Source organism: Notamacropus eugenii, chromosome 1 (genome assembly GCF_028372415.1).
Source record: "Notamacropus eugenii isolate mMacEug1 chromosome 1, mMacEug1.pri_v2, whole genome shotgun sequence".
NCBI lineage: Eukaryota > Metazoa > Chordata > Mammalia > Diprotodontia > Macropodidae > Notamacropus > Notamacropus eugenii.
The window spans coordinates 476,686,166-476,710,293 of NC_092872.1; the positions used below are offsets into that span (position 1 = coordinate 476,686,166).

The 24,128-nt window shown below is 44.3% G+C and overlaps 1 protein-coding gene across 4 annotated transcripts in view; it reads right to left on the reverse strand.

Moving 5' to 3' along the window:
- Positions 1-23,797, reverse strand: part of LOC140519441 (tyrosine-protein phosphatase non-receptor type substrate 1-like) — an 85,762-nt gene extending 61,965 nt beyond the window's left edge. Inside the window, exons 1-3 of one of the 4 annotated variants that reach the window (XM_072632420.1) lie at positions 23,636-23,797; positions 22,741-22,831; positions 2,955-3,302 (exon numbers count right to left, since the gene is read on the reverse strand). In XM_072632420.1, coding sequence (XP_072488521.1) covers positions 2,955-3,302; positions 22,741-22,822 — 430 coding nt within the window. In that variant the 5' untranslated portion in view covers positions 22,823-22,831; positions 23,636-23,797. Of the gene's footprint in view, positions 1-2,954; positions 3,303-22,740; positions 22,832-23,033 lie in introns of all 4 variants that reach the window. The other 3 variants (XM_072632416.1, XM_072632418.1, XM_072632419.1) reach the window with 3 other exon arrangements.
- Positions 23,798-24,128: the final 331 nt, after the last annotated feature.

Consider the following 24,128-nt stretch of genomic DNA (forward strand, 5'->3'; position numbering starts at 1 on the left):
TCACTATTCTCCTCTGGGCTTGTTTCCCCATCTATAAAGGGAGAAGATGGCACTAAATAGTCTCTATAAAGGTTCTCTTGGCTCTACAATTCTATGATCTCCTTTATGATTCCAAGACTTATTTATTATCTATTTTTAATCAAAATACTTAATAAATGAGAATGTAAGGCCAATTGAAAAGTGACAGTCTTAACAGTACAAAAAAAATCTTTTTTTTTTTCTTAATGGCCAAAAGAATAAGTCTACCACCAGTGTTGAGTTGGAATGGTCATTGGAGATCATCCAGTTAGAACATCTTAAGATTTAAAATTGAGACCTTTGAAATCACTTAGTTTAATTCCCTCATTCAACAGATAAGGAAACTGAGGAGAGGGGAAAAATGGTTTCCTGAATTTGTAGTCAAGAACTCAGGTTAAGTTTCCTCGTTTGTCAAATTAGTATAATAAAAGCACCTACCTCCTAGGGTTGTGGTGAAGATCAAATGAGATAATATTTGTAAGGTATTTAATACAGCGTCTAGCACACAGCAGGCACTAAGTAACAGTTAGCTATTATTATTATTTTCCAGGTCCTACACTTCCTTTCTGAAAGGTCCCAGGCCAATCACTTTATTTCACTAAAGCTCAGTTCCCTCATCTGTAAAACGGGGACAATAACACCATGCCTGTACCTCACCATATTACCTTGAGGAGAGCAGTTTCTAAAACTTCAAAACCTATCTATATATGATGTCAGAGTTATTATTACCCATAGTCACAAGGCTGGACAGAAACCCAAGTCTCAACTCCCAATGTAGGTCTCTTTCCATGGACAAAGCAGCCTCCCAGAAGCATCAGGAGCACAAACCATCAGACAGTGACTCCAGGGAGTCACTCTGGGGACTGTGTGAAACAAAGCCCACATCACATGCTCTTCCATTTGGGTCTGCTATATGCAAATGCAGGGAGACTTTTCTAAGCTCCAACAGATTCTGTCAGTGACATTTCTGTGGGTTGATGCAGCCCTGTTTTGATCTGTGTTTGGACAGTGAGAGTTTGTTGTTATGCCGGAGTCTGTCTAGATGGAAACATTTTCAAGACTGGACAAGCTTTTGGGGGATGTTTCTTGAGAGCAGAGAAAAAAGTTTCATCTGGAATGTCCCTACTCTACCATATCTGGCCTGCAGGGCTCGAGCCAGCACCCAGGCACTATGTCTATAGGGGTCTGTTGGTTGTAACATGTAGATTTTGTTTCTGCAAAAAAGACCAACAAAAATGCCCACAATGCTTGCAAGAAAGCACCCTTAGAAAGCAGAATGTCACAGCTAGCAGTGATATTAGAACAAAGAATATTGGAGCTGGGAAGGACCTTAGAACATAGGACAGTAGAGCTGGAAGGGGCCTTAACACATAAGTTCACTGAACTTAGAGATGGAAGGGACCTTAGTCTAAGTTCTTTATTTTCTAGATAAGGAAAATGAGATCCTGAAAGGGGAAATAATTTGGCCAAGGTCGCCAAGGTAGCAAGTAGCTAAGCTAGGATTTGAACTTAGATCTTTTGAAGGCAAATCCAGTTTTCTTTTTATTACATCACAACTGTCTTCAGCAAAATGAGCAAACACATTTGGAAACGGAAAAGAACAGAAAAGATCAGGTGAATGGAGAAGGGCTCTGGTGGAGCTGAGGACACTCCCCTGGGATCCAGGCTCCATAATTAACCCAATATATCGCTTGCATGTATGTAGCTGTTTGCATGTTGTCTCCATTAGAATGTGAGCCCCTTGGGGCAGCCAGGTGGCATGGTGAATAGAGTTCCAGCCCTGGAATCATCAAGCCCTGAGTTCAAATCCAGTTTTAGACACTCACTAGCTGTATGACCCTGGGCAAGTCACTTAAGCCCATTGCCTTCAAGACAACAACCACGTCTTAGGAGATGTTAGCCCTTCTAGGGCAAAGACTGTCTTTTAACTTTCTTTGCATCTTTGGCACTTAGCACAGTGCTCAGCACATAGTAGGGATTTAATAAATATTTATTGACTTGACTTGATATACCTTTATTGAGGTGTTAGGCTGGGTGCTGAGGATTGATTCACTGACAGAGCTGACGGATAGCCCAATGTTACCCCTTCTTAGCTCTATGTGACTATGAACGGCCCACTTAACCCTTTACATCCTAAGTGCTTGGCACTCAGCCTGGCACATAGTTAAAGCTCAATAAATACCTAGTGATTGACTGAATCACTGAAAGATCTACGCTTAAAGTACCCAAAGAAGGACTCATGACTGCTAGTATTGTGCCCTGGAAATGTCATTGGATGTGAAGTTAGAGAGCCAGGGTTCAAATCTTGCCTCTCAGTGCAAGTCCCTTCAGACTCCCCTCCCCTACCCCGGGGCTGCTGAGTTTCCTCCTCTGTTAAATAGAGGTTTGGACCAGATGACCTTTAAGATCTGTTACTACTTTAAAGCCTATACTGTCATATCTTTTGTGGGCTATGGTCTAAAGTTCAGTCTAGTAAAAAGTGTCCTCTCCAGGCAGCAGATTTCCAAGGTGAACAGGTTCTGGAATATTAGAATGATGTAGTTTGGCAAAACAGATCTGGTTTCAAAGGCTGGGCTGGTGGATGGGGTGGGCTAGGGTTCCAAGCAGGTCTGGGGGTGCCCCACCCTGCCTCTTCTGTCTCTTGGGTGAGAAAGCAGTGGGATTTGCTGGAAACAGGACGAGGCATGGGACATGGGGGTGGGGGGAGGGCATGGTGGGTGCCACATTACTGCCCACAATGCAGATTTGTATTTGCCATCTCAGCTCACTCTAGGGCACATGCTCACTAAGTGGAAGGCTCCTCCCCTCCCCACTCTTTCATTTTCTCTATCTTTATTTTTTATTTTTTACCATATAGTTGAGTTCCTCTAAATCAAAGGTGCCTGTAGTACCACTGCCCTGTGTGCTGAGAGGGTAGAGGGGAAGGCCGTACTCACCCGTCACAGAGAGCATGGTGCCCCCTCCGGATTTAAGCTCTGTGTCAGGATTCCCCCTTAAGAACTTTACACAGTAATAGGTGCCTGAGTCCTCAGGAGTGATGTGGCTGATGTTGATGGAGAATTCTGTGTTGCTGGTGAGTAGGGTAGCTTTTTTTATCCGTGGGTAGCTGCCTCCTTTGAAATTGAAAATTTCCTGCCTTTGGGGCCCTTTTCCCTTGAACCATATCACTGGTCCTGGAGGTGGTATCCCAGGAACGGTGCAGTTCAGGGTGACCGTCTCTCCCTCTGCCACTGACACGGGATCTTTAGGTTGCAGCACCTGAAGCTCCTCCTGACCCCGGGCTCCTGTAACAACAACAAAAACTCTTATTATCCAGAGGGAAAAAACCAAAGGTAGGCCTGGGTGACCAGGGCCAGGCCTAGGCAGCTCCGTTTGGGGCAAAGGTGGAGTTGGGGTGGGATAGGGGGGATAGCCCTCCTTCAATGATATTAATTCTCTTGGGCAATGTGGATTCAGAGGCCAGGACTCTCGATCTACAGGGACAGGATGAGGGCTGAGCCGCTCTGCTGATTGCTACTTTCAGACTCATAATGCAGCCCATGAGGATGGTGCTGAGACTACTGTCTCCACCCCTTATCCTCTCAGTGGCCTTGGAGTGCTAGAGAAGAAGGAGGAAAAGACCCCCAGGAGCTAAGAGGATGGTAAGGAATGAATGTAAGTGTCCACAACCAAGAATGACAGCACAGGGTGAGTGAAGAGACCTGAGGCTAGCATGAAGCTAGCCCTGAAAACCAAGGGAATGAGTGCAGAGCACAGAACAATAACCAATAAGAATAGCCCCATGTTTCTGTATCAATTAATATTTACAGAAAAAGCCCCCAAACAAAAGAAACTTCCCCCATTCCTTTGCAGAGGATGGAGGTACGGGGGGAGGGGGGGGAAGGGAGGGTATCACATAGAATGGTGGGGCAGGGAGGGGGGGTGTTTCAACGTCTTGACTAATTTTGTCTCCTTTTTTTTTTTTTAAATAGTATTTGTTATAAGGGGTGGATCTCTGCGACAGGTGGGAAAAAGGGATAAAAGTAGAAATTTAGGAAAATTAAGGAAAAACAAAAGATAGCAATCAAGTTTATTTTTAAAAGTTTACAAATGTTTTCTTCATGTAACTGTGAGGAAGGTAGAACAAAGAGAATGAAATGGACGCTGGATTTGGAATGAAAGGTCCTGTGTTCGAATTCTGACTGCTACGTATTGCTTTGTGCGACCTTCAGAAGACAGCTGTCATACCTGTGAGATGGGGGAGTTGGTGCAAAGGTCATCTCTGAGGTGCTTTCTAGCACTAATGCTCATGGTCCCTATTTCTTACAACAGAAAACCAAAGGGTTCACAAGACAGAAGTGATTTGCCTGCCATGGTCATCCACATGGCTAGTGTTAAGAGTCAGAACTAGAAACCAGCTGACTCCAAGTCCAGTGGACTTCCCATTGTGGTACAAGCACAGCTCCAGAGCTGGAAGGGACCTTAGGTCATGGAATCCAACTCCTTCATTTTATTTTATTTATTTGTTTATTTATTTTTTGGCAAGGCAATTGGGGTTAAGTGACTTGCCCAGGGTCACACAGCTAGTAAGTGTCAAATGTCTCAAGCCAGATTTGAACTCAGGTCCTCCTGACTCCAGGGCTGACTTGAGGCGCTCTCTCCACTACACCACCTGGCTGCCCCCAAGCCCATCCTTTTAGAGATGAGGAAACTGAGGCCCAGGGAGGGTATGGGACTGGCCCAGTAAGTGTCTGAGCTAAGATTTGAACCTAAGTTCCCTGACTTTTAATCCATCATATCATACTGTCTCCCTAACACTTCCTCTCAGATTTTTAAAATGAAGACCACACAGGATTCGATTTCCCCCCAAATATGCCTCCTATTAATAAAGACCTGTTGGATTATACAAAAGACAACACAGGCCCTGGAAACAACCCTGAGCTTGGAGAACTTGAATTTGGAGTCAGAGGACCCAAGATCAAATCCGGCCCCTCCCACCTACTATCTACTATCTGTATAACCTTGGGCAAATCATTTTACATCTCTAAGCTTCAAGTTTCCACATCTGTGAAATGGAAGGATAGGACCAAACCACCTCTAAGATCTTTTCCTGCTCTAGATCTATGAACCTTATGATCAAAGAGAAACACTTGACTGTCCTCTGGCAACTATATGTTCCTTTGCCCTCTTGTTACAAGGCAGGGATGGCCGAGCTTAAACCAGGGGATTCAGCCACAGGGCCACATGAGAGGACCTAGAGGAACACATATGACCTTGAGGCCACAGGTTCCCCACCCCTAGAAATGGACTGAGGTGAAGAGGAGGGCAGACCCAGAACACTGATGGCAACTTTTCTCTATTTCTGAAAATATGTGAAATAAAAGTGTGTGTGTGTGTGTGTGTGTGTGTGTGTGTGTGTGTGTGTGTGAGAGAGAGAGAGAGAGAGAGAGATACAGATAGAGAGAAAAAGAGAGAGGGTGAGACAGACAAAAGGAGGGAGAAAGAAAGACAGACAGAGAAAGAGAAAGAGAGGAAGGCAGGGAGAGAGGAAAGAAGAGAGGGAGGGAGAGATACTGTGTGTATGAGACAGAGAGAGGGAAAAAGTACAAGGAAGAGGCAGTCAGAGGGAGAGAAGGGAAAAGAAAGAGAGGGAAAAGGAAGGAGGAAAAGAGATTATGTATGAGATAGAGAAGGGAAGAGAGAGAGGTAGAGACAGAGGGAAGGGGAAAAGACAGAAAGGAAGAGAGAGAGAGACTGCACATAGATGCCATCACTGCTACTCATTTCATTGCCAGAGTGAGAAGGGAAGAAGGCGGCAGCACATGGAACAGGTTAAGGCACTGGAGTTCCATAGAAGACTGAGATATACCACAGGAAGGAAGCTATCTCCACCATGATCCCCGTGTGGTAGAAGGAACTGGTGGGGTTAAGAGACCAGACTGCCAGCCTCCACTTAGTCACTACTCACCCCCTTGAGTTGTTGTCCTTTCTGGGTTCAGTTTCTTCTTCTACAAAAGGAAGGGGTTGAACAACCCAGATTCTTTCCAGCTCTAACATTCTCCCTTCCCCCACTCCCTGGCTCCTTTTTCTCTTCCAGACTTAGTTTTGTCAGGTTTAGGGACCCAAACTATATTATCCACATGGAAGGAAATGAGTCGCCTACCATCTTTCTTTATATATAGAAACAGTGTAATATTTTCAGATACAGCCAGTGGAGGAATTTGTTTTGCTTGACTGTGCATATTTGCTACAAGGACTTTCTTTTTCTTTTGGTGGGGGGCAGCAGTTAGCAGGGAAAGGGACTGACGATAGGATTGAAAAAAAAGGTAAGGTGGATCATTGAAGCATTTTTTTAATGCTTCAAAGCAGATAGAAAGTCAAAAGGAAACACAGACAAATAGGATAGCTCTGAAAGTTACATGCTGAATTGATGATAAACTGAAGAGGAAAAGTAAGAAGGTATGTAATAGAGAATCATGATTTCATGTATCATTCCTTTTCTGTTCAACCTTGTAAATGGAAATACTAATTTTATTTGGTCTTTACATTAAGAATATAAATTACACAAAAAATTAATAGTATACTTAATATGAGAAACACTTGAATTTTGAAAGTTTAGTGGAGTGCACTTGTTATTATGTATGGTCTTGGTATCTTTTTTTGCAGGGCAGCTTTTAAATGGCTAATTCTCCAAAACTGGCCAATTTAGATGACCCACATCCTATTTTGTTAATTAAGGAATTTTATATTTTGCTAAATATTCACCTGCTTCTTTTGAGTTCTCACATGTATTAGCACAGAACTCTTCCAACTTCCTATGTTCTAAATTCCTTTCCAGTTCTAGCATTCTATATTCTAAGGTCCAATGTTCCTAAGACCCCATGATATGCTAAGCACTCCAGCAACAGAACTGGTGGCTTTCAGAATGCCATGGACCCAAACAGCTCCCCAAATGATCCTCAGATCCCCAATGCCTTATCTGTGAATGAAAAAGAAGAAAGACCAAGTGGGCTAGAAATGTCTTGGAAATACAGCTCCATTCTGTTCCCAACAGCATCTGCCTTGTAACTGGCTCCCTACTTTGTGTTCAGTTATTTTATCTAGGCTTGATGGACAAATCAGACAGGGAACCAATGGTTGGATGGCTGACTCCACTTTCGGCACTAAAATGTACAAACGAAGGCTGTCAGGATCAAGAATCCTGCATGTTGGAACAGGAGAAGTTTCAAGAGGGTGCCTGGAAGGCTCTCACACCACCCAGTTGATGATAAAAGTTGGAGTGTTGTAGGGTTGGTTTTTTTTTTTTTAGCTCCTCTCACACTCTTTCCACCAACTGTAGACAGATTTAGCCAGCTCAATTAATTAGCTAGTGTTTATAAAGTGTTTGAAGGTTTTTTTTTTTAAAAGCGCTACATAAGTGCCAAGTATTATTTTAATCTGTTTACCAAGGAAGGGTGGTTTTTTCCCCCTCCTCCCTCCCTTCTTCTCTCTGCATGTTCTGTTTAGGGAAAGGCTTGTTAAAAATCCTCCATGTGGTGTTCTCAGTCACTGTGCTCTCACTATCAAACCAAACCCCACGATTTCCCATCTCATCCCAGGGTCTTGGCAGGGAGAGCCACTGCTTACAGAGGTCTTCAAATTAGCTGGTGGAAGGACCCAGCAGAGAGCAAGCTTGGCCTTCTGCTCTCATTTCCCATAATCCTCATGGTGTCCCTCTCTCATGGGTCCACAAGCCTCACTGTTAAAAGAATGAAGCTAAAACTTATGTTTCCCGAAAACCAGACTCATACAGGATGGGCATCTCACTGACACTTCTGTTGAGACTGGGAGCCGATCCCGTCTCCATAGAAGCGCCACAGTGTGTGGAGGGGCTCTCAAAGCACCCTATTGAGAGGGACTTCATTGGATGCCTCCAATGGAAGAGATCACACAATGAACACCAAAGGGAAAACGGGGTGAGGGGGGATGGAACACCACCTCGGAGACTAAGTAAACTCAAAGAGCTAAGGGGAAATAGGAGACTGAGGCGGGCATTCTTCCCAACAACTCAGCTGGACTTGGAGAGTTCCCAGTACTTTAAGGCCCATGGAATCCAGAACCAACACGTCCAATGCCTAGTTTCATTCCCACCTCCTCCACAGAATCTTTCCTTACCACTCCTGCCCATAGGAAACTCTTTCTCCTCTGAAGGCATAATATTCATGGAGATAAAAACAGCTGGGTGGCACAGTGGCTAGAACACCAGGCCAAGAGTCAGGGAGACCTGAGTTTAAATTTGGCCTCAGACACTTAGTAGCTGTGTGACCCTGTTTACCTCAATTTCCTCATCTGTAAAATGGGCTAGAGAAGGAAATGGCAGACCACTTTACCAAGAAAATCCCAAATAGAGTCACAAAGAGTCAAACATAACTGAAAAACAACAAAACCAGTTTGGTGTAGTCAAAGGCTATCAGATTTGGAGTCTGAGGACCAAGGTTCAAGCTCTAGCTTGGTTATCATTTAGCTGCATGTGACCTTGAGCAAGTTATTATCCTTCGCTGGGACTCAGTTTTCTCATCTGTAAAATAAAGGGCTTGACTGGAATCCAGAGAGGATACATTTTGATCCTACATATAATACTTACTAGCTGTGTGACCTCAGGTAAGTAATTTCTCCTTTTTGGGCCTCAGTTTCCTTATCTGTAAAACAGTGGAATCTGACCAGGTGATTTCTAAGACCCTTATGTCTAGCTCTGACATTCCATATGCCGATGCTGATTAAAAGAATGAATGAAATCTGTATTTCCCACACCATGCGACCTCTACACTCTGGGGCTCGGGTAGTCCACATTTCTGGTAGCCAGGGTTAACTTGATCTGATGGGAGCAAGCCTGAGGTTCCAAGCCAGATCAATAGTTTAAATAGAGAAGCCTGATGGGTGAGCCTCAGAGGCTTTGGCCAGATGATACAGCTCAGCTTTCCTGTTCCAGCTCTCCCCATGAGGCAACTCATCGTAACGCAGAGCAGGAGAGGACATCATGGAATCATTACAGACTCTCAGAGCCAGAAAGGACTTCAAAGGCCTTCCGGTCCAACCTAAACAAGAATCCCCACTACAACATGGTATTAATAAATGGCATCGATTCAGTGCTTTCTGGTTCCCAGAGCACTTTCTACACATGATCTCATTTGATTCTCACAACCACTATGGGAGCTGCAGGCTTTTTTTTATCCCCATTTAACAGAAAAGGACAATGAGGCTGAGTCATTTGGCCAGTAGCATGCTGTTAGCAAGGGTATGTGGTGGGATTTGAACACAGCTCTTCCTAATTCAAGTTTAGCCCCCCTCTATTAATATATCACAAGTGGTCACTTAACCTTTGAAGACCCCCAGTAACAGGGAGCTCCCTACCTCCTAGGGCACCCATTTCACTAAACTTTAATTATTAGGAAGTTTTTTCCTAAATTTGCCTCTTTGCAACATCCACTCATTAAGCTGTTTCTCTGTCCCCAAGTCTGCTATATGTCATAGGCAGTGTGCACCCACTAACTGACAGGGTCAGCCAGCTGCCTACAGGGTGAGATGATTACAGAGAGATGACCCAGACCTCCATTCCTTTCCACACCTGCTCTTCAGTTATGACTAAAGTTAGCTCAATGGAAAAAGTACAAAATGGAGAGTCAAAAGTCTTGGGTCTTAGTCCTGATGCTAAGACTAACTTACTGAGTGACTGGAGGCAATTCTTTTCTGTCTGGGTCTCATTTTCCACAATGAGGAGTTTGTACTAAGGTCCCTTCCAACTCTGACACTTGGGATTTATAGATGTTGCTTCATTTGGGCACAAAGTCCTTCACTTCCCAATTAAAAACTAGATGAAAAATTCAACTACTCCTGGGAGAAGGAAACTTAAGACTAGAAATCCCATTGGGGTAGACATGACTAGTGGCGGATGTTTTACTGAGGGGATGGAGGTAGGCAGAAAAGGAAGAAGGAAGGGAGTAGGTGAAGTGGTGAAGAGTGATTCTGGCTCATACTGCGAATGGAGTGACAAAGAATTAAACTGACAAAGCCACAGAATGTCAAAGACAGAAGGGCCCCCCTGGACCATGTCATTCAGCTTTCTTATTTTACGGAAGAGGAAACTGAAGCCCAGGCCTCACATTACCGGGAATATTGGTTGGACTAGGACCCAGGTCACCAGATTCTCCTATGTGGCTTTTCTCATTCTATGGCTCATCTTTCATTGGAACAGAGGATCTTGGGAATGTTTGCCTATGCCCCATGCCAGGATACCTGCAGCAGATCAACATGGGAGCTACTCCTCCCATTGGGAAGGTGCTGTGTAGCAACAGTTATGAAAGCCAGCACCAAATGGCTTTCTGTGCTCATTAGCTAACCTGGCCTCATTCCAGCCCCACTGGAGAGTGATTCACAGAAATATACCTCTGAGTGAGATAGTACGAGGAGTTCATGTTTGAATCTGTTCTACCCGAGAACTCTGCCCTGACAGCATCTGGTGGCTGACTGCCCCCTTCCTCTGTGCTATGAGTCTGTGCGGTTCTTTCTGGGATAATGGGGCAAATGAGTCGTTTCTTTTATGTTCCTGGGAAAAGTGGAGTTCCCTTGTGAGAAGGCCCTTCCTCCCTCTGGACCTCAGCTTCTCCATCTGTAAAAGAATCAGGTTAAACTAATGCTAAGGGATCCCCTGAACTTTAGCTAGTATTTATATAGCTCTGTAGGGTTTGCAAAGTGCTTTATATATCTCATTTGATTATCATAATAACCCTATGAGCTAGGGGCTAATATTATCCACATTTTACAGATGAGGAAACTGAGGGTCATCCAGCTAGTAAGTATCTGGGGCAGGATTTGAACTCCCCTACTTTGACATTCTCTATCCTAAGTCTACTTTATCTCTTTATGCCACCTAGCTACCTTCTAGGTGGTCATAGGTGATCTCTGCTTGCTCTAATGTTCTGACGGTCCTACATTAATTAAGTGCTAACATTCCACTAGTTAAAGTCCCTTCTAGGTCTAACAATCTACAAGTGCATGCATATAGGGGGCTGAAGCAGGCCCTGGGCCCTGTGGAGTCACCAAATATTAAGAGCTTCTGATGACAACTTTGACTCAGTTCTAGGATTTCTAGCTAGGGGGGTGGGGAGGTGTTTCTGTGGCCCCTCTGGTAATGCAGCAGCAGAAAAAGCAGCTAAAAAAGATCCTGTTCCCTCTCACTTGCTTAGGACTGCCAGCCAAGGGTCAAAAGTTTCTGACAATGTTCCTACTCTTGGAACTTTTAAAGAAAGGACATAGCATGGTGTTGAGGAAAGGGCCCTGGTACCAAAGTCCAAAGATCTGGTTTTGAGTACTAGCTCTTCTACTTACTAAACTGTATGACCCTGGACAAGTCACTCTTTTTTTTCTGGGCCTTGGGTTCCCTCATCTGTAAAATAAGAACGATAATACTCACACAACCTACTTTACAAAGTTGATGTCAGCAAAGTGTTTTGCAAATTGTAAACTGAAACAGAAATTTAAGCAATGATTAATCAAGCTCACGGAGGGGCCCTTTCTCCAAGCAACCAAAGCACTTCTAACTTAGTACCCTTGGGGAATGAATGGGTGAGTACTCTGGTACAGGAGGAGAGTAACAGCGCCTGGTGGTGGTGATGACAGCTGCCACTCTGCTTTTGAGCTGGCATTAATGGGAAATCACTCAGGGAAATCGACATATAGCACTTTAAAACTGTGAAGTGAACAGACATGCTTATGCTGAATGGTAATGCTGGGGATAGTGCGGGAGCAGGTGCGGGAGGGAAGCTTGTAAAAGAGACACTCTAGCTTTAAATAGTCACACCTGTCCTGGTTTCAGAGAGAGCCTCCTGGTTACCTCCCTGCAACCCCAAAGCTCAGAAGGCAGTCGGCTCAATCATCATTCAAGATCCTGTTCTGACACCTCCTCTGTGAAGCCCTCCCAGAGACTTTGAGCTAAAATTGACATCTCCTTCATGTGGTTTCTCAGTAAAACACCCCACATCCTCCTCTTATGCATGAATCTTAGGTTTGGTTGTTTTTTTTTTTAAATCAGAACTGTGGTTTCATTGTTGTGTGGGGGAGTTTCTGGTGAAAACTTTCTCTAAAATGACAAAGGGCACTTCCTCCAATGAGGACAGTCTCAGAGAGTTGCCTGGAAGCAATGAGAATTTAAGCGAGGGTCACACTAACCAGATAGGTCAGAGCTGATGCCTGAACCCAGGTCTTCCTGACTCAAAGACTCAGCTGTCTCCCCATTATTACACATGCTTCTTGTTCAAATTTATATAATTTTTAAAGGTGCACATGTTTTCATTGGACTGTTAATTCCAAGTCTTAGCCAAGAACTAAGCATTAGTTAAACTTTGCATGTCCTTGCAACGCTGGCCCCAGAACTCATACACAATAAGCATGAGCAGTGTTGGTGGCTTGGATTAACCTGCCCCAAGATGGGGGCAGACCCTCTGTCTTCCACCTGTATTGTATGTGTCACTAGACTTTATGCACCTGACACAGATGTTACATGGGGTATGGTTTGGGGCTCCCTTTTCCTTTGAGGAAAATCTTTCATTTCAGATATCTTAACATTCCATAAAGGAGAAAGATGGCATAGAAGCATGGGGGAGAGAAGGGGAGGAAAGCGCCTAGTCTTATCAGACCTAGAAGATCACTGAGTAACCCACTCATTTTACAAAAGCAGAAATTGAGCCTAGAGAGGGTGACTTGCCCAAGGTCACACAGCTAGTAAGTGGTAGAATCAGAACTGAACCCCAGGTCTCCTGACTAAGGCCAAGGTTTACACCATGCTGCCCCATTCACAGGTAGCCTAAGTAAGTAATAACATCAATAAAAATAGGGATATGATCTGGGCAGCTAGGTGGCACTGCAGTGGATAGGGTGCCAGGCCTGGAGTCACGAAGACTCATCTTCCCCAGTTCAAATCCAGCCTCAGACACCTATTAGCTGTGTGACCCGGGGTAAGTCACTTAACCCAGTCTGCCTCAGTTTCCTCATCTGTAAAATGAGTGGGAGAAAGAAATGACAAACCACTCCAGTATCTTTGCCATGAAAGCCCCAAATGGAGTCATCAAGAGTCAAACGCTAAACAAGAACAATGGTTTGGACCTATGATTTCATTCACCCCCACTCCCAAAGTGCATTGGCGCATTCTCCGTGACTTCCAGTTTTTGCCTGGCACTGAGGGGTTAAGTGACTTAGCCATGGTCACAATGTCAGTATGAGTCAGAGGCAAGCCCTGAACCCAAGGCTTCTGGTCAGCATTCCAACCACAATCCTTTGCTTCTCAAAAAAATAACAATAATTATAGCATTTCTTTAAGACTTACAAAACTCTTCCCTTCCCCAGACTCTCCGAGAGATAGGAATCTAAATATTATCCTCATTTCACAGATGAGAAAACTGAGGTTCAGAGCAATTAAATGATTTGTACCTAGCCAGTAGGTGTCAGAACCAAGTCTTAAAACAGGGTATCTTGACTCTTAAGTTCAGTGCTCTAAAGCACAGAGGTCCAACACATCTGAGTGGGGGCTGACCCAGATTAAAGTGTAATTGGGAAAAACAGCAAAATACATATACAATAAAAATAAAAATACAATAAGAACATAGATAATGTCAATATGTTGTCTTCTAAGTCAACATGTGGTCTGCAGGATACATAGAGCCTGTTTCTATTTGCATTTGACCCCTCTGGCTTAATAATTCTGTACTTAGGAGAATAACACCCATACAATTGTACCCATGTCTCACACACGCAAAATCAATACATGGGTGTCATTCCCATAAGTACAGAACTATTAAGCCAGCCTTACTTTGTGGCATTGGGGAAAAGGCACCAGACCAAAAGACCCATATTTAAATTCTGACCCTGACTCTTACCAACAGGGTGCCCCTTTGCAAATTATTTCATGACCGACATAAGTCAAGAAGATCTGTAAAACTCGTGGAACCCCAGTTTCAACCTCTAGTCCACTCTTCTTCCCAATCCAATCATTCCATAATGAAATATATTCATCCTATAAAGGAAAGAACATTGTTCTTGGAGTTGAGAGAGGGCTGAGTTCAACTCTCACTTCTGTCACTTTCTACCTATATGATCACAGGTAAAATCCTCTTGATGGGAACCTGTTAAGACCTATATGAACTGAATCAGAATGAAGAGAGTAGAACCAATAAAAATATTTATATAATAACAATGACACTGAACAGAAAAATAACTTCGAAAGACTTGGGAAGCCTGATTGACGCAATGGTCAACCATGACTCCGGAGGACCAGATGAAGAATGTGCTACCCACTTCTTGACAAAGAGGCAAGGGACTCCACATGTAGACTTACATTTTCAGACATAATGTGGAGTGGAACTTTTTTTTTTTTGCTTGACCATGGACATCTGTTACAATGATTTTGCTTTTCTCTTTCTTTTTTCCAGTGGTAGGGTACGGGGTAGGTTGGGTTAAGAGGGTGAGGAAGGGAGGAAAAGAGGGTCAATGAGACTTTTTTTAATGTACAGAACATGTGGAAAGCCATAAAGAAGTACAAATAAGCATGACAGCTTTGAAAAGCTGATTTTATATATTTAAAAAATATATTACATATATGTAATATATATAACTATATACATACATATTACATACATAATAGAAATCTGCAGTTTTATGTACAAACCCTCTTTTTCTGTTCTGTGCATATGGAAATGCCTATTTAATTTGGTGTTTGTTAATCCTAAATAAATATAATTTTTAAAAAAGTCACTTGATCTCTCTGGTGCCTCATTTTCCTCATCTGAAAAATGGACACTAACAGAGTTGTGGTGAAGCTCAAATGAGGTGAAAATACATGGTAAACCTTAAAGTGTTCTTTGTTTCAGTTATTATGATTACTGTTGTTTTTGTCAGCTAAGAGAGCAGACTGTCATGTGAAATTGGTATGAGATCATGGAAAGAATACTGGACTAGCTGTCAAGAGACCTGGATTTAATTTAATTCCAGCTCAGTGACTAAGCAGTTGAGAAACATTAAGCAAGTGACTTCTCCTCTTTGGGTCTCAGTTCCCTCCCCTGTAAGACAAGGGGCCTGGATCAGATGGCATTTAAATCTCTTCCATTTTTGCCATTCTCTTTTCTATGGCCCAGCACCTTCTAACTCCAACATGATGATTCTGTGAGTTATAGGAGCTGGTCTCTCCGAACTATGGTCAGTGTCGGTTCGGAGATCACTGCCCACCTTCATCCACCACCTTTCTTGCCTCCAAAGTTCATTGCTCATTGGGAGACTCCAATTTACCTCCCTGATGTGCCCACCTGATCTTATATTATAGCCCAAGGCTGTAAGTGTTGGCCATCTACCATGCCAATTCTCAAAACTGATGCACTAGAAAATTTTACAGACATAAAGAACCAATCCTACATCATTTCCAGCTTCCAGCTCAGCTATTTTGCATCCCTCTAGACTAGGGGCCCAGCAGGGTAAATATATCTTGTAATAGGCTCAGCAAGGATGTTCTGTCCCAGGAACCCTGGAAGTTAACAGGAAAGCAGTTTCGGCTGTGAAAATAAATGTTTCCTTCATAGTTGCATGGATCTGGAACTCGTTTTGGTTCTCTTGTCCTGTGATAGGAACACTTCTCAGAAGAACTCTAGGGGATTACTGTATGCCCCCTGCCCTGTTTCACTGATCAACAGGAACATTTGAGAGAAAAAAGGACAGGAAACAAGACTTCAGCAAGACTTTGGGATCGAGGTTTCCTCAATGGCAAAATGAGGCTGTTAAACTAGATCTCCAAGTTCCCTTCTAAGTCTGAAATTTTATATTCTAAAATTCGGTTTTCCAAGATCCCTTTGATCATAGGACCTAGAGCTAGAAAGAACCTCAGAGGATATCTAGTGCAATGTCCTCATTTTACAGATGAAGAAACTGAGGCCAAGGAATTTAAGTAACTTGCCCCTGGTCATATAGTTTGCGAGGTAAGATCTGAACCTAGGACCTCTGACTCTAGAGCCCTATTTTCCCTTATACCACTCTGTCTGACAGTCTATGTTCCAAGATCCCTTCTAACTGTCCCAAGATCCCTTCTAATTCCAATATTCTAATCTAGAGACAGCTGGTGGCATAGTATATATAGAGCCCTCAGGAAGCTCTGAGTTCAAATCCAGATTCAGATAACTTACTAGCTGTGTGACTCTGGAAAAGTCACTTAACCTCTCTTTGCCTCAGTTTCCTCAACTGTAAAATGGGGATAATAATGGCACCTACCTCACAGATTATTGGGAGAATCCAATGAGATAGTATTTGTAACAACAACAAAAACCAGACACATAGTAGGTGCTATAGAAATACTTATTCTCTCACTTCTCTTCCCTATGTTGTGTGTCCTAATATCTTTGAACTCTAAAGTTGTGTATGTTCTAATGTCTCTTTCAGCTCTAATATTCTACAAACCCATGCCTTGTTAAACCTGACATCTATTTCAAGCTACCACTCTCCAGAAGATACCAGGAGGCAGGGTCTTAGGATCATAGATTTGGAGCCAAGAGGGAGTTAAAGGTCAGCTAGTCCAACCACAGGGCAGCTTGGTGGTGCAATGGAAGACCCGAGTTCAAACTCAGCCTCAGACACTTGCTGTGTGACCCTGGACAAGTCCCTTAAGTCTGTTTGCTTCAGTTTCTCATCTGTAAAATGCACCGGAGAAAGAAATGGCAAAACACTCTAGTATCTTTGCCAACAAGACCTCAGATGGAGTCAAAAAGAGTCAGACATGACTGAAAAATGACTGAACAACGAAAAGTCCAACCACTTCATTTTACAGCTGAGGTTAAGGTCATTCAGAGAGGTTAGGATCACACAAACAGAGAGGTTAAGGTCACAAATAATGAATGGCAGAATCAGGACTTGAATCCTCTGATTCAAAACCCAATATACTTTTCACTTTGTCATGTTACTTCTCACCACATCACACTTTAACAAGTATAATATCTTAGAGTTGGAAGAAACCAGAGGGCATCTAGTCTAACCCTGCTATGATTAGGTATCCTTTCCACAAAAGCTCTGACAAATGGGCACCCCAGTCTCTGCTTAAATACATCCAAGGACAGGGGACTCACTACCTGCCTTATTCTCTTTCTAGGTGGTCCTGGTTATCAGAAAGCCTTCCTCCTAACAAACCAAAATCTCCCTTCATTTCACAGTAACACAGAGCTAAACTACATTTGCCAGGACTCAGCTCGGCTCTGCCACCTCACAAGTAGGAAGGCTGCATTTTTTTTCAAAAAGCCTAGAAGCCTACGGTTTGGGCATGTTTAAAAAAAAAAACAACAACTCAAAACAAAAAAAGACCCTCGGCCCAAGATTCCATATAAGAAAATAACCTGTCGCTCTCAGCAAACCAAAGCAATGAGAACACAAGCTTGTTGAATTCATGTAACACTTTTAGAACTCCCTTCCTCCTCATCCACCTCCTCTCCATCTGCTGGAAAAAAGGCACAGAAAAACTACAGGAGGAAGATTCCAGCTTTGGATTCCCAAATTCCCCACAATGTTAGGACTCCTGGTTAAGAAATCAGCTCTGGCTTGGGCCTGGGGCTCCCTTATCAATGGGCTGGCTACAGTTAAGTCACACTCTATGTATTATTCATGCAGGCCAAGGGTCTGTCACTGTTTCCATGATCAGCTGGGGATTTCAGAGAAACGAACTATAACTTAGTCATAAAATGCTGCTCTGAGCTGAAACCCCTTCTATGAAGCCGCAATCACAGGGATTCCACAAATACCTTCCCCAAGCACCCCAAAGTCTGATGCACTTTCAATTAGAGACATTTGCCAGGGCTGCACCTAGAGGATCTGAGCTTTAGAGCCAAGAATCCCAAACCTTCACCCTACCTCTTTCACTAAAGTAATTCATCTCCACTGCTACCCATGGAAGATGCCACAAATGACAGGCTACCCCTTAGAGACCATCCAGGTCAACTTACTCATTTGACAGAGCAAGAAACTGAGATCCAAGATCATACAGTAAGTCAGGGATGACAGCTCTAGAACCCATGTCTCCCAACTGCCAGTGAAGTCATCTTTCTATCATGCCTCTACATATTTAGAACCCAAAATGTCAGAGCTGCAAGGATCCTTAGAGATCATCTGAACCCACCCCCTTATCTTACAGAAAACCAAACTGAGGTTCGGAAAGTAGAGTCCAAGGTCATATAATGATATCACCAGAAGTTCAAACTCAACAAAGTTCTCCTTAGTCTCACTCCCTAGTCTAGGCTCTTTCCTAGGTTATAGGAATAAGCTTGGACTGAAAAGGCTGAGGTAGTGAATAGCTAATGACCAAAAAGTACTTAGAAAACATCAATGCTCACTACATAATCATAAATGAAAAATACCCCACAAGTGCCTCTGACACTTCAGTGGTAAAATTCTTTCTTCCTATGAAAGAGGAAGTGAAAAAAATCAAGAGGTAACCAAATTAAACTATGTTAGCAAAATATTATGATGCTAAGGAAAGGTCAAGGATCATTGGAAGGCTAAACCACCTCAGCCCCCAATTAGGTCACATAGAATCTTGGCACTGGAATGGACCCTGGAGCACTGGACATGAGACCATCAAGCATGGCAGACCACAAATATTGAAAGGCAGGGTGTTAAAATATAAAAACCAAATGCTGGAAGATCCTTGAGCCCAGGGGTTCTTAAATGACATCTTTTTTTTCATTAGCTTCTAACTGAAATTTAGCATTTCCTTCAGTTATTTGAAAAGATTACTTTGGAATAGGGCTCCAAAAGGCCCTGGGATTGATGATACAAAAAGGTAGAGTCCCCTTCTCTAAATCAACACTCCCATTATCTAGAGGCAGAAACTGAGGCTGAGAGTTTGCCCAATAAGCAAGGAGAGGGCTCACTAAAGAGTTACCAGGTGGGGATTCAAATTTCAGCTCTGAGAACCCAAGGGAAGGGGAAACAGAAATCCTTCTTTTGCGCTACCACATGGGAGCTATTGTTGGTTCTGGACATTTTGGTTCTTTTAGGTTTTAAGAATAAAGTTCATTTTCATCTCAAAACCTCTCTTTCTGCAGTGTAATGAGCCGAATTTATCTCAAAAACACCACCCCCTTTTCCAAATTCATATGTTGAACCCTCAACAAGCTCAGGTCATGTGATACTGGCAGGAACCACATGATCACACTATTTTCAGGCGGTAACGGCAGGTTCTGCATCAGACACCATCAGTCATTCATTTAGAAGGTACCTTCCAAATGAGACATTTTATAGTTTCTCATTTGAACAAATCCAATTTCTAACAAAAACTGTTTGCCTGCTCTATCCCACCTCCTCTGCCCCCTAGTCCAGTCCCTTTCCTTGCCCTCTCATAAATTCATTGAACCAATGAATATCAGGGATGAAAGAGACCTTAGCTAGATCACCAAGCCCAATCCCCTTTGTTTTTTGGAGAACTAAGCCCAGGCTCAGAAAAGGGTTTGGATTTGCCTGATGACTAAGTGGGAGAGCTAAAATTTGAATCCGTTCTTCAAACTCCAATGCTGTTTCTACTACCTCATGTTTTATCACTCCCAGGCTTGGATCAATTGCAAAGAAATGAATCTATGAGTCAGACAAACCAGGTGAATTCTGTGCACCCACCCTGTCAGAAGGGACTCCCTGCATTGCTCAGAGGTTCAGAGTTTGCATCCTGGGCTTAGTGCAGAGAATGGAAGATGGTGACAATGGGAGAGGTGAGTTATAGTGCCTTTGCCTTAGAGGTAAAAATAGACAGTGACCATCCAACCCCCTCAATCCCATTCATCCTCTTCAGCAGAGAAATTTATCCTCTGTGAAAAGAATTAAGGCTCAAAAGATTTATTTATTGTAACATTCATGCAGCCCCCTCCACAGTTTCCACTTTCTCAGCCTATTGATGCTGAATGGATTGGAACGGGAGTTTTATGATTTAATCTTTGCCAGTTTATAGATTGTTTTTATAGGCAAAGAAGGGAAGATTTGCTAGAAGGCTGTCACCGGAGAGGTGTGTTAGTATTCCAAGCGATGGTCACCCAAAATAAACAGACAGCCAGTCTTAACACTTGTTAATCAGTGTCACTGTCTGCTTTGGCAGAACCAGATATATCCAAATAGAGAAAGATCTGGAAGAAGCAACCCATGAAGCCCAGAGCTTAAAAATCTAACCTGGCTGAGATTCCCCACTTAGAAAAATTAACAAGTGGTTGCTGAGGAAGAATCATGTCCTTTCCAGGCTCCAGAAAAGGATGGTCAGAGAGCTAGCTAGATGGTAACTTATGAACTTCTTGGGCACATCTGGCCAGCTTGGGAAAGGTCAGATTTCAGATGTAATTCACCAGGGTGACATGAAATATACAAATGCTTCATGTCTTTCTTCCTCTCAACATTGGCTCCACTACAATCTCTTGAAATGTGTTTGGTGGGGTTTGTGATTTTAATGGCACTAGCCAGACCAAAAGGATGGGAGAGAAAGATACCATCCCTGTAGCACAGTGAAAACAAAGCTGGATTTGGAAGCAAGGGCCCTGGGTTCAGCTCTCCTGCTTATGACAAGTGAGACTTTGGGCAAGTCACAACCTCTCTGGCAGTCAGTTTCTCTACATGTAAAGTGAGTAGGGGTTAGATTAAATGAATTCTAAGATCTCTTCCAGCTCTAAATTTATAATCACAGTATCCCCCTTCTTTTTTAACTAACTCCCTTCTTTATCAATATATGTGTGGAGTAGAAGGGCAAAAGCAGAGGCACATAGGCCTCCTCAATGCAGAAAACTGTGAAGGCACAGCAGAGACGGATTTTAATTTCCCCTCCTTCCTCCATTGCTCAAGGCCTGAGATTGCTGCTTACCACAACATATCACAGCTTCACTGGATTGCAAAAGGTAATGGTGTCACGGAAAGAGCAATAGTTCTAGAGTAGAGGAGACTGGGTTCAAATTCAGCCTATGACTTTGGGTAAGTCACTTGATGTCCTTCAGCCTCAGTTTCCTCATTTGTAAAATTAAGAAGCTGGACCAGATGGCCTCAGCGGTTACTTTCAATTCTATAATTTAATGATTCCTCACCATTACCAAAGGTGCTTCTGTAATTCCCATTTCCTCCTCTGCATAAATCCCTCTTGGGCAGATACCCTTGCTTTAAAAGGCTGGAACTGTAACAAACCTCTTGGCTTGTGACTAAAGAATATACATTATAAGCATTATTAGAATTAGGCCATACTCTTAGATCACATACAAACAACATGTTATAATGTTTGAGCAGATGCATAGAATGTTAAGTCTGAGAGGGATTTTGCTAAATAGAACATTGGAGCTGGAAGAAACCTCAGAACACACAATATAGAATGTGTCAGGGCTGAAAGGGGCCTGAGGGTACAGAATGTTAGAGGTGAAAGCAATCTTAGACAATATAATCCAACCTCCTCGTTTAAAGAGGAGGAAAGAGAGGAAAAGTGACTCATCACACACTGAATAAAATGATATAAAGATCCGATGGCCTTTATGCCCACTAAGGAGCTTAGCACCCTGGTTGCAATACAGTGGCTTCCTAGGAGTGGAGTTTACTGGCATATAGGTTGAGAAGGAAGGCAAAGGGAAGTGACTGAATGAGAAGAAACAAGACAGAAAAATAGGAAGAAATAAGAGGAACAGGAGATGTTACATTTTCATTGACCACAAGAAAAAGTCACAGCATTTGAAAGAAGTGTGGGGTTGTTCTCTCAGGAGCTCTCCCCTCCCATGCAAATTTGCCTACCATGCCCCAGACATTGATGGAATGAAATCAAGGGTTCATCAGCTGAGGTAAAAGAGAACCCCTCTTTCTTACGTGAAAACAGTCACCCTTTCTGGTCATGTGATAGAGGGGAGGGAGATGGAGGGAGGGAAAGAGGGAGGGAGAGAGAGAATGAGAGAGAATGTTTGAGCCCTCCTCCTAGGACCAAAGCAGATCCCACTGCTTTCCTAAGGGGAAGTCCTGGCAAGCGGTTAGCTGTCCTACCAGTTGAGAAGAGAGGTATGCATGTCCTGGGGGAATGGGGGGGGGGGGAGGATAAAGCAAAGGCATAGTCCTTAGGTCAGGTTAGACAGAACCGCAGTAGAAGTCTGACATTAGGGTGCAAGGTGGCCCATCCTCTTACACATATAAGGAGATCAGGAGACTGAGAGCCCTTTGGCATTAAGGTTTTGGGAAGGATCCGGGAGTGCGAAGAATCAGGGGTTAAACCCTTTGCTAGCTCCATGCCAATCTCTCCTCGGAGCCTCTGGCCTTCTCAACCTGTATCCATCCCTCTGCCTATATACAGCACAGAATCATAGAATGTTAGAGCTGGAAGTGCCTTTAGAGACCCTCTAGTCCAAATCGTCTTACAGATGAAGAAATTGAGACTTGGAAGGGGAGAAAACGACTTGCCAAAGATAACCAGAAAGGAAAGTAGCAGATTTGAACCCAGTTCTGACTTCAAGCCCAGTGTTCTTTTCCATATACTCCAATCCTCCTTCGCCCAACACAGCAGAATGCCTGGAAAACATTCCCACTGTGTGTATTGGAAAGGGGGGCTGACTGGGGAGGGAAGAGCAGAAGGGAGGGCAGACTGCAGAGAGAGGAGGAGGAGGAAGAAAGGCAGGAGGGAGGGAGAGGGAAGCTCCCAAACTGCCACCCAAAAATGCACACGTTGGAGACACCTGGCAGCAGGTGAGCCTCGTCACTTACCTGACCAGCTATGGGACGCTGCCAGGAGCAGGAAGATCAGGGACCAGGAGCGGAGCCGGCGAGAGCCGCGGGCAGGCTCCATGGGGCTCTGCTGTGGGGAATCGAGAGGAGAGTGGCAAGTGAGCGAGGAGCTAGCCCGGTGCGGGCAACCAGACAGGCGGATGGAGCAGAAATATGACAATCTTCTACCTTTCCCTCCCTCGCCCCTCCCCCGTCCCTTCTCCTCTCTCCTCCGCCCCTGCCTCCCTCTTTCCTTCCTCCCCCTTCCCCCCAAACCAGAAAAGGGAACCGACCTGGCGCAGCAAGAGAGATGCCACGCCGCGGTTATTTTTGAGAAGCCCTCATGTGCTAGGGGGGTGGGGGGAGGGTTAAGTGAGAAAAGGGGGTAAGGGGAGAGGGAAGGAGAGAAGGGGGAGAGGGAGAGAGAGATGGTGGAGGGGTGAGGATGGGGAGAGAGACAAAAAAGAGAGGAGATGGGGAGGAAGAAGAGAAAGAATGGAGAGGGGGAGAAAGAGGAGGGAGGAAGAGGGAGGAGAGAGGGAGAGACAGACTCAGACGGGCAGACCCAGACCGAGAGAAGGGGGAGGTAACTTGGAGGCAATGGGGGGAAAGACCTAGACGTGAGAGAAGGGAGAGAGAGGCAAAGGAAGAAACGAAGGAGAAAGAGGAGATGAGAAGAAAGAAGACGGAAAGAAGGGAGAGAGGCAGAGAGCGAGCGAGGGAGAGACAGAGAGATGGAAGGGATAGGGAGGAGTGAGTGTGTGTGTGTGTGTGTGTGTGTGTGTGTGTGAGTGTGTGTGTGTGTGTGTGTGTGTGTGTGTGTGTGTGTGTGTGTGTGTGTTGCGTGCGTGTGTGGATCCGCGCGCGCGCGGGAGAGTGCGCCGGCTGCACTGACCTGGTCAATCTTGGCCGTGGTGCCCGTGCGCTGACCAGGAGCCTTTCCCAAACACTCAGGGAAATCGGCCGTCTTTCCCAGGCAATCACATACTCTGTCCGCCCGCCACCCCCACAGCAGCTCAGCCCTAGCGCTCCCGAGTCTGCGCCGGTTTTCCCCCAGCCGCACCTACAATAGCCCGGGATTGGGGCTGCTCCAGCCCCGCGCCCTCCCGGAAGCGCGCAGCTGCCCGCTCCCTTACTCCAAAAGGCTTCCTTTTCCCTCTTGTTCAGTCCTGCTTCCCCCAGCAGGGTCCTCCTCTTCCTCCTCCCCTTCCTCTCTGGCTGCTGCCTTTCCTCTCTCGATTCCTCCGATAACGTCTTCCAGCACCCCCACTCTGCCGTTGCCTAGCATTCGGAACTAGATGGGGCTCGGTTTTCAACAATGTACCAGTTCAGAAAACCTCCCTACACCCCCAACCCCCCTACCACAGTCATCCCGAGAAGGGCTCAGC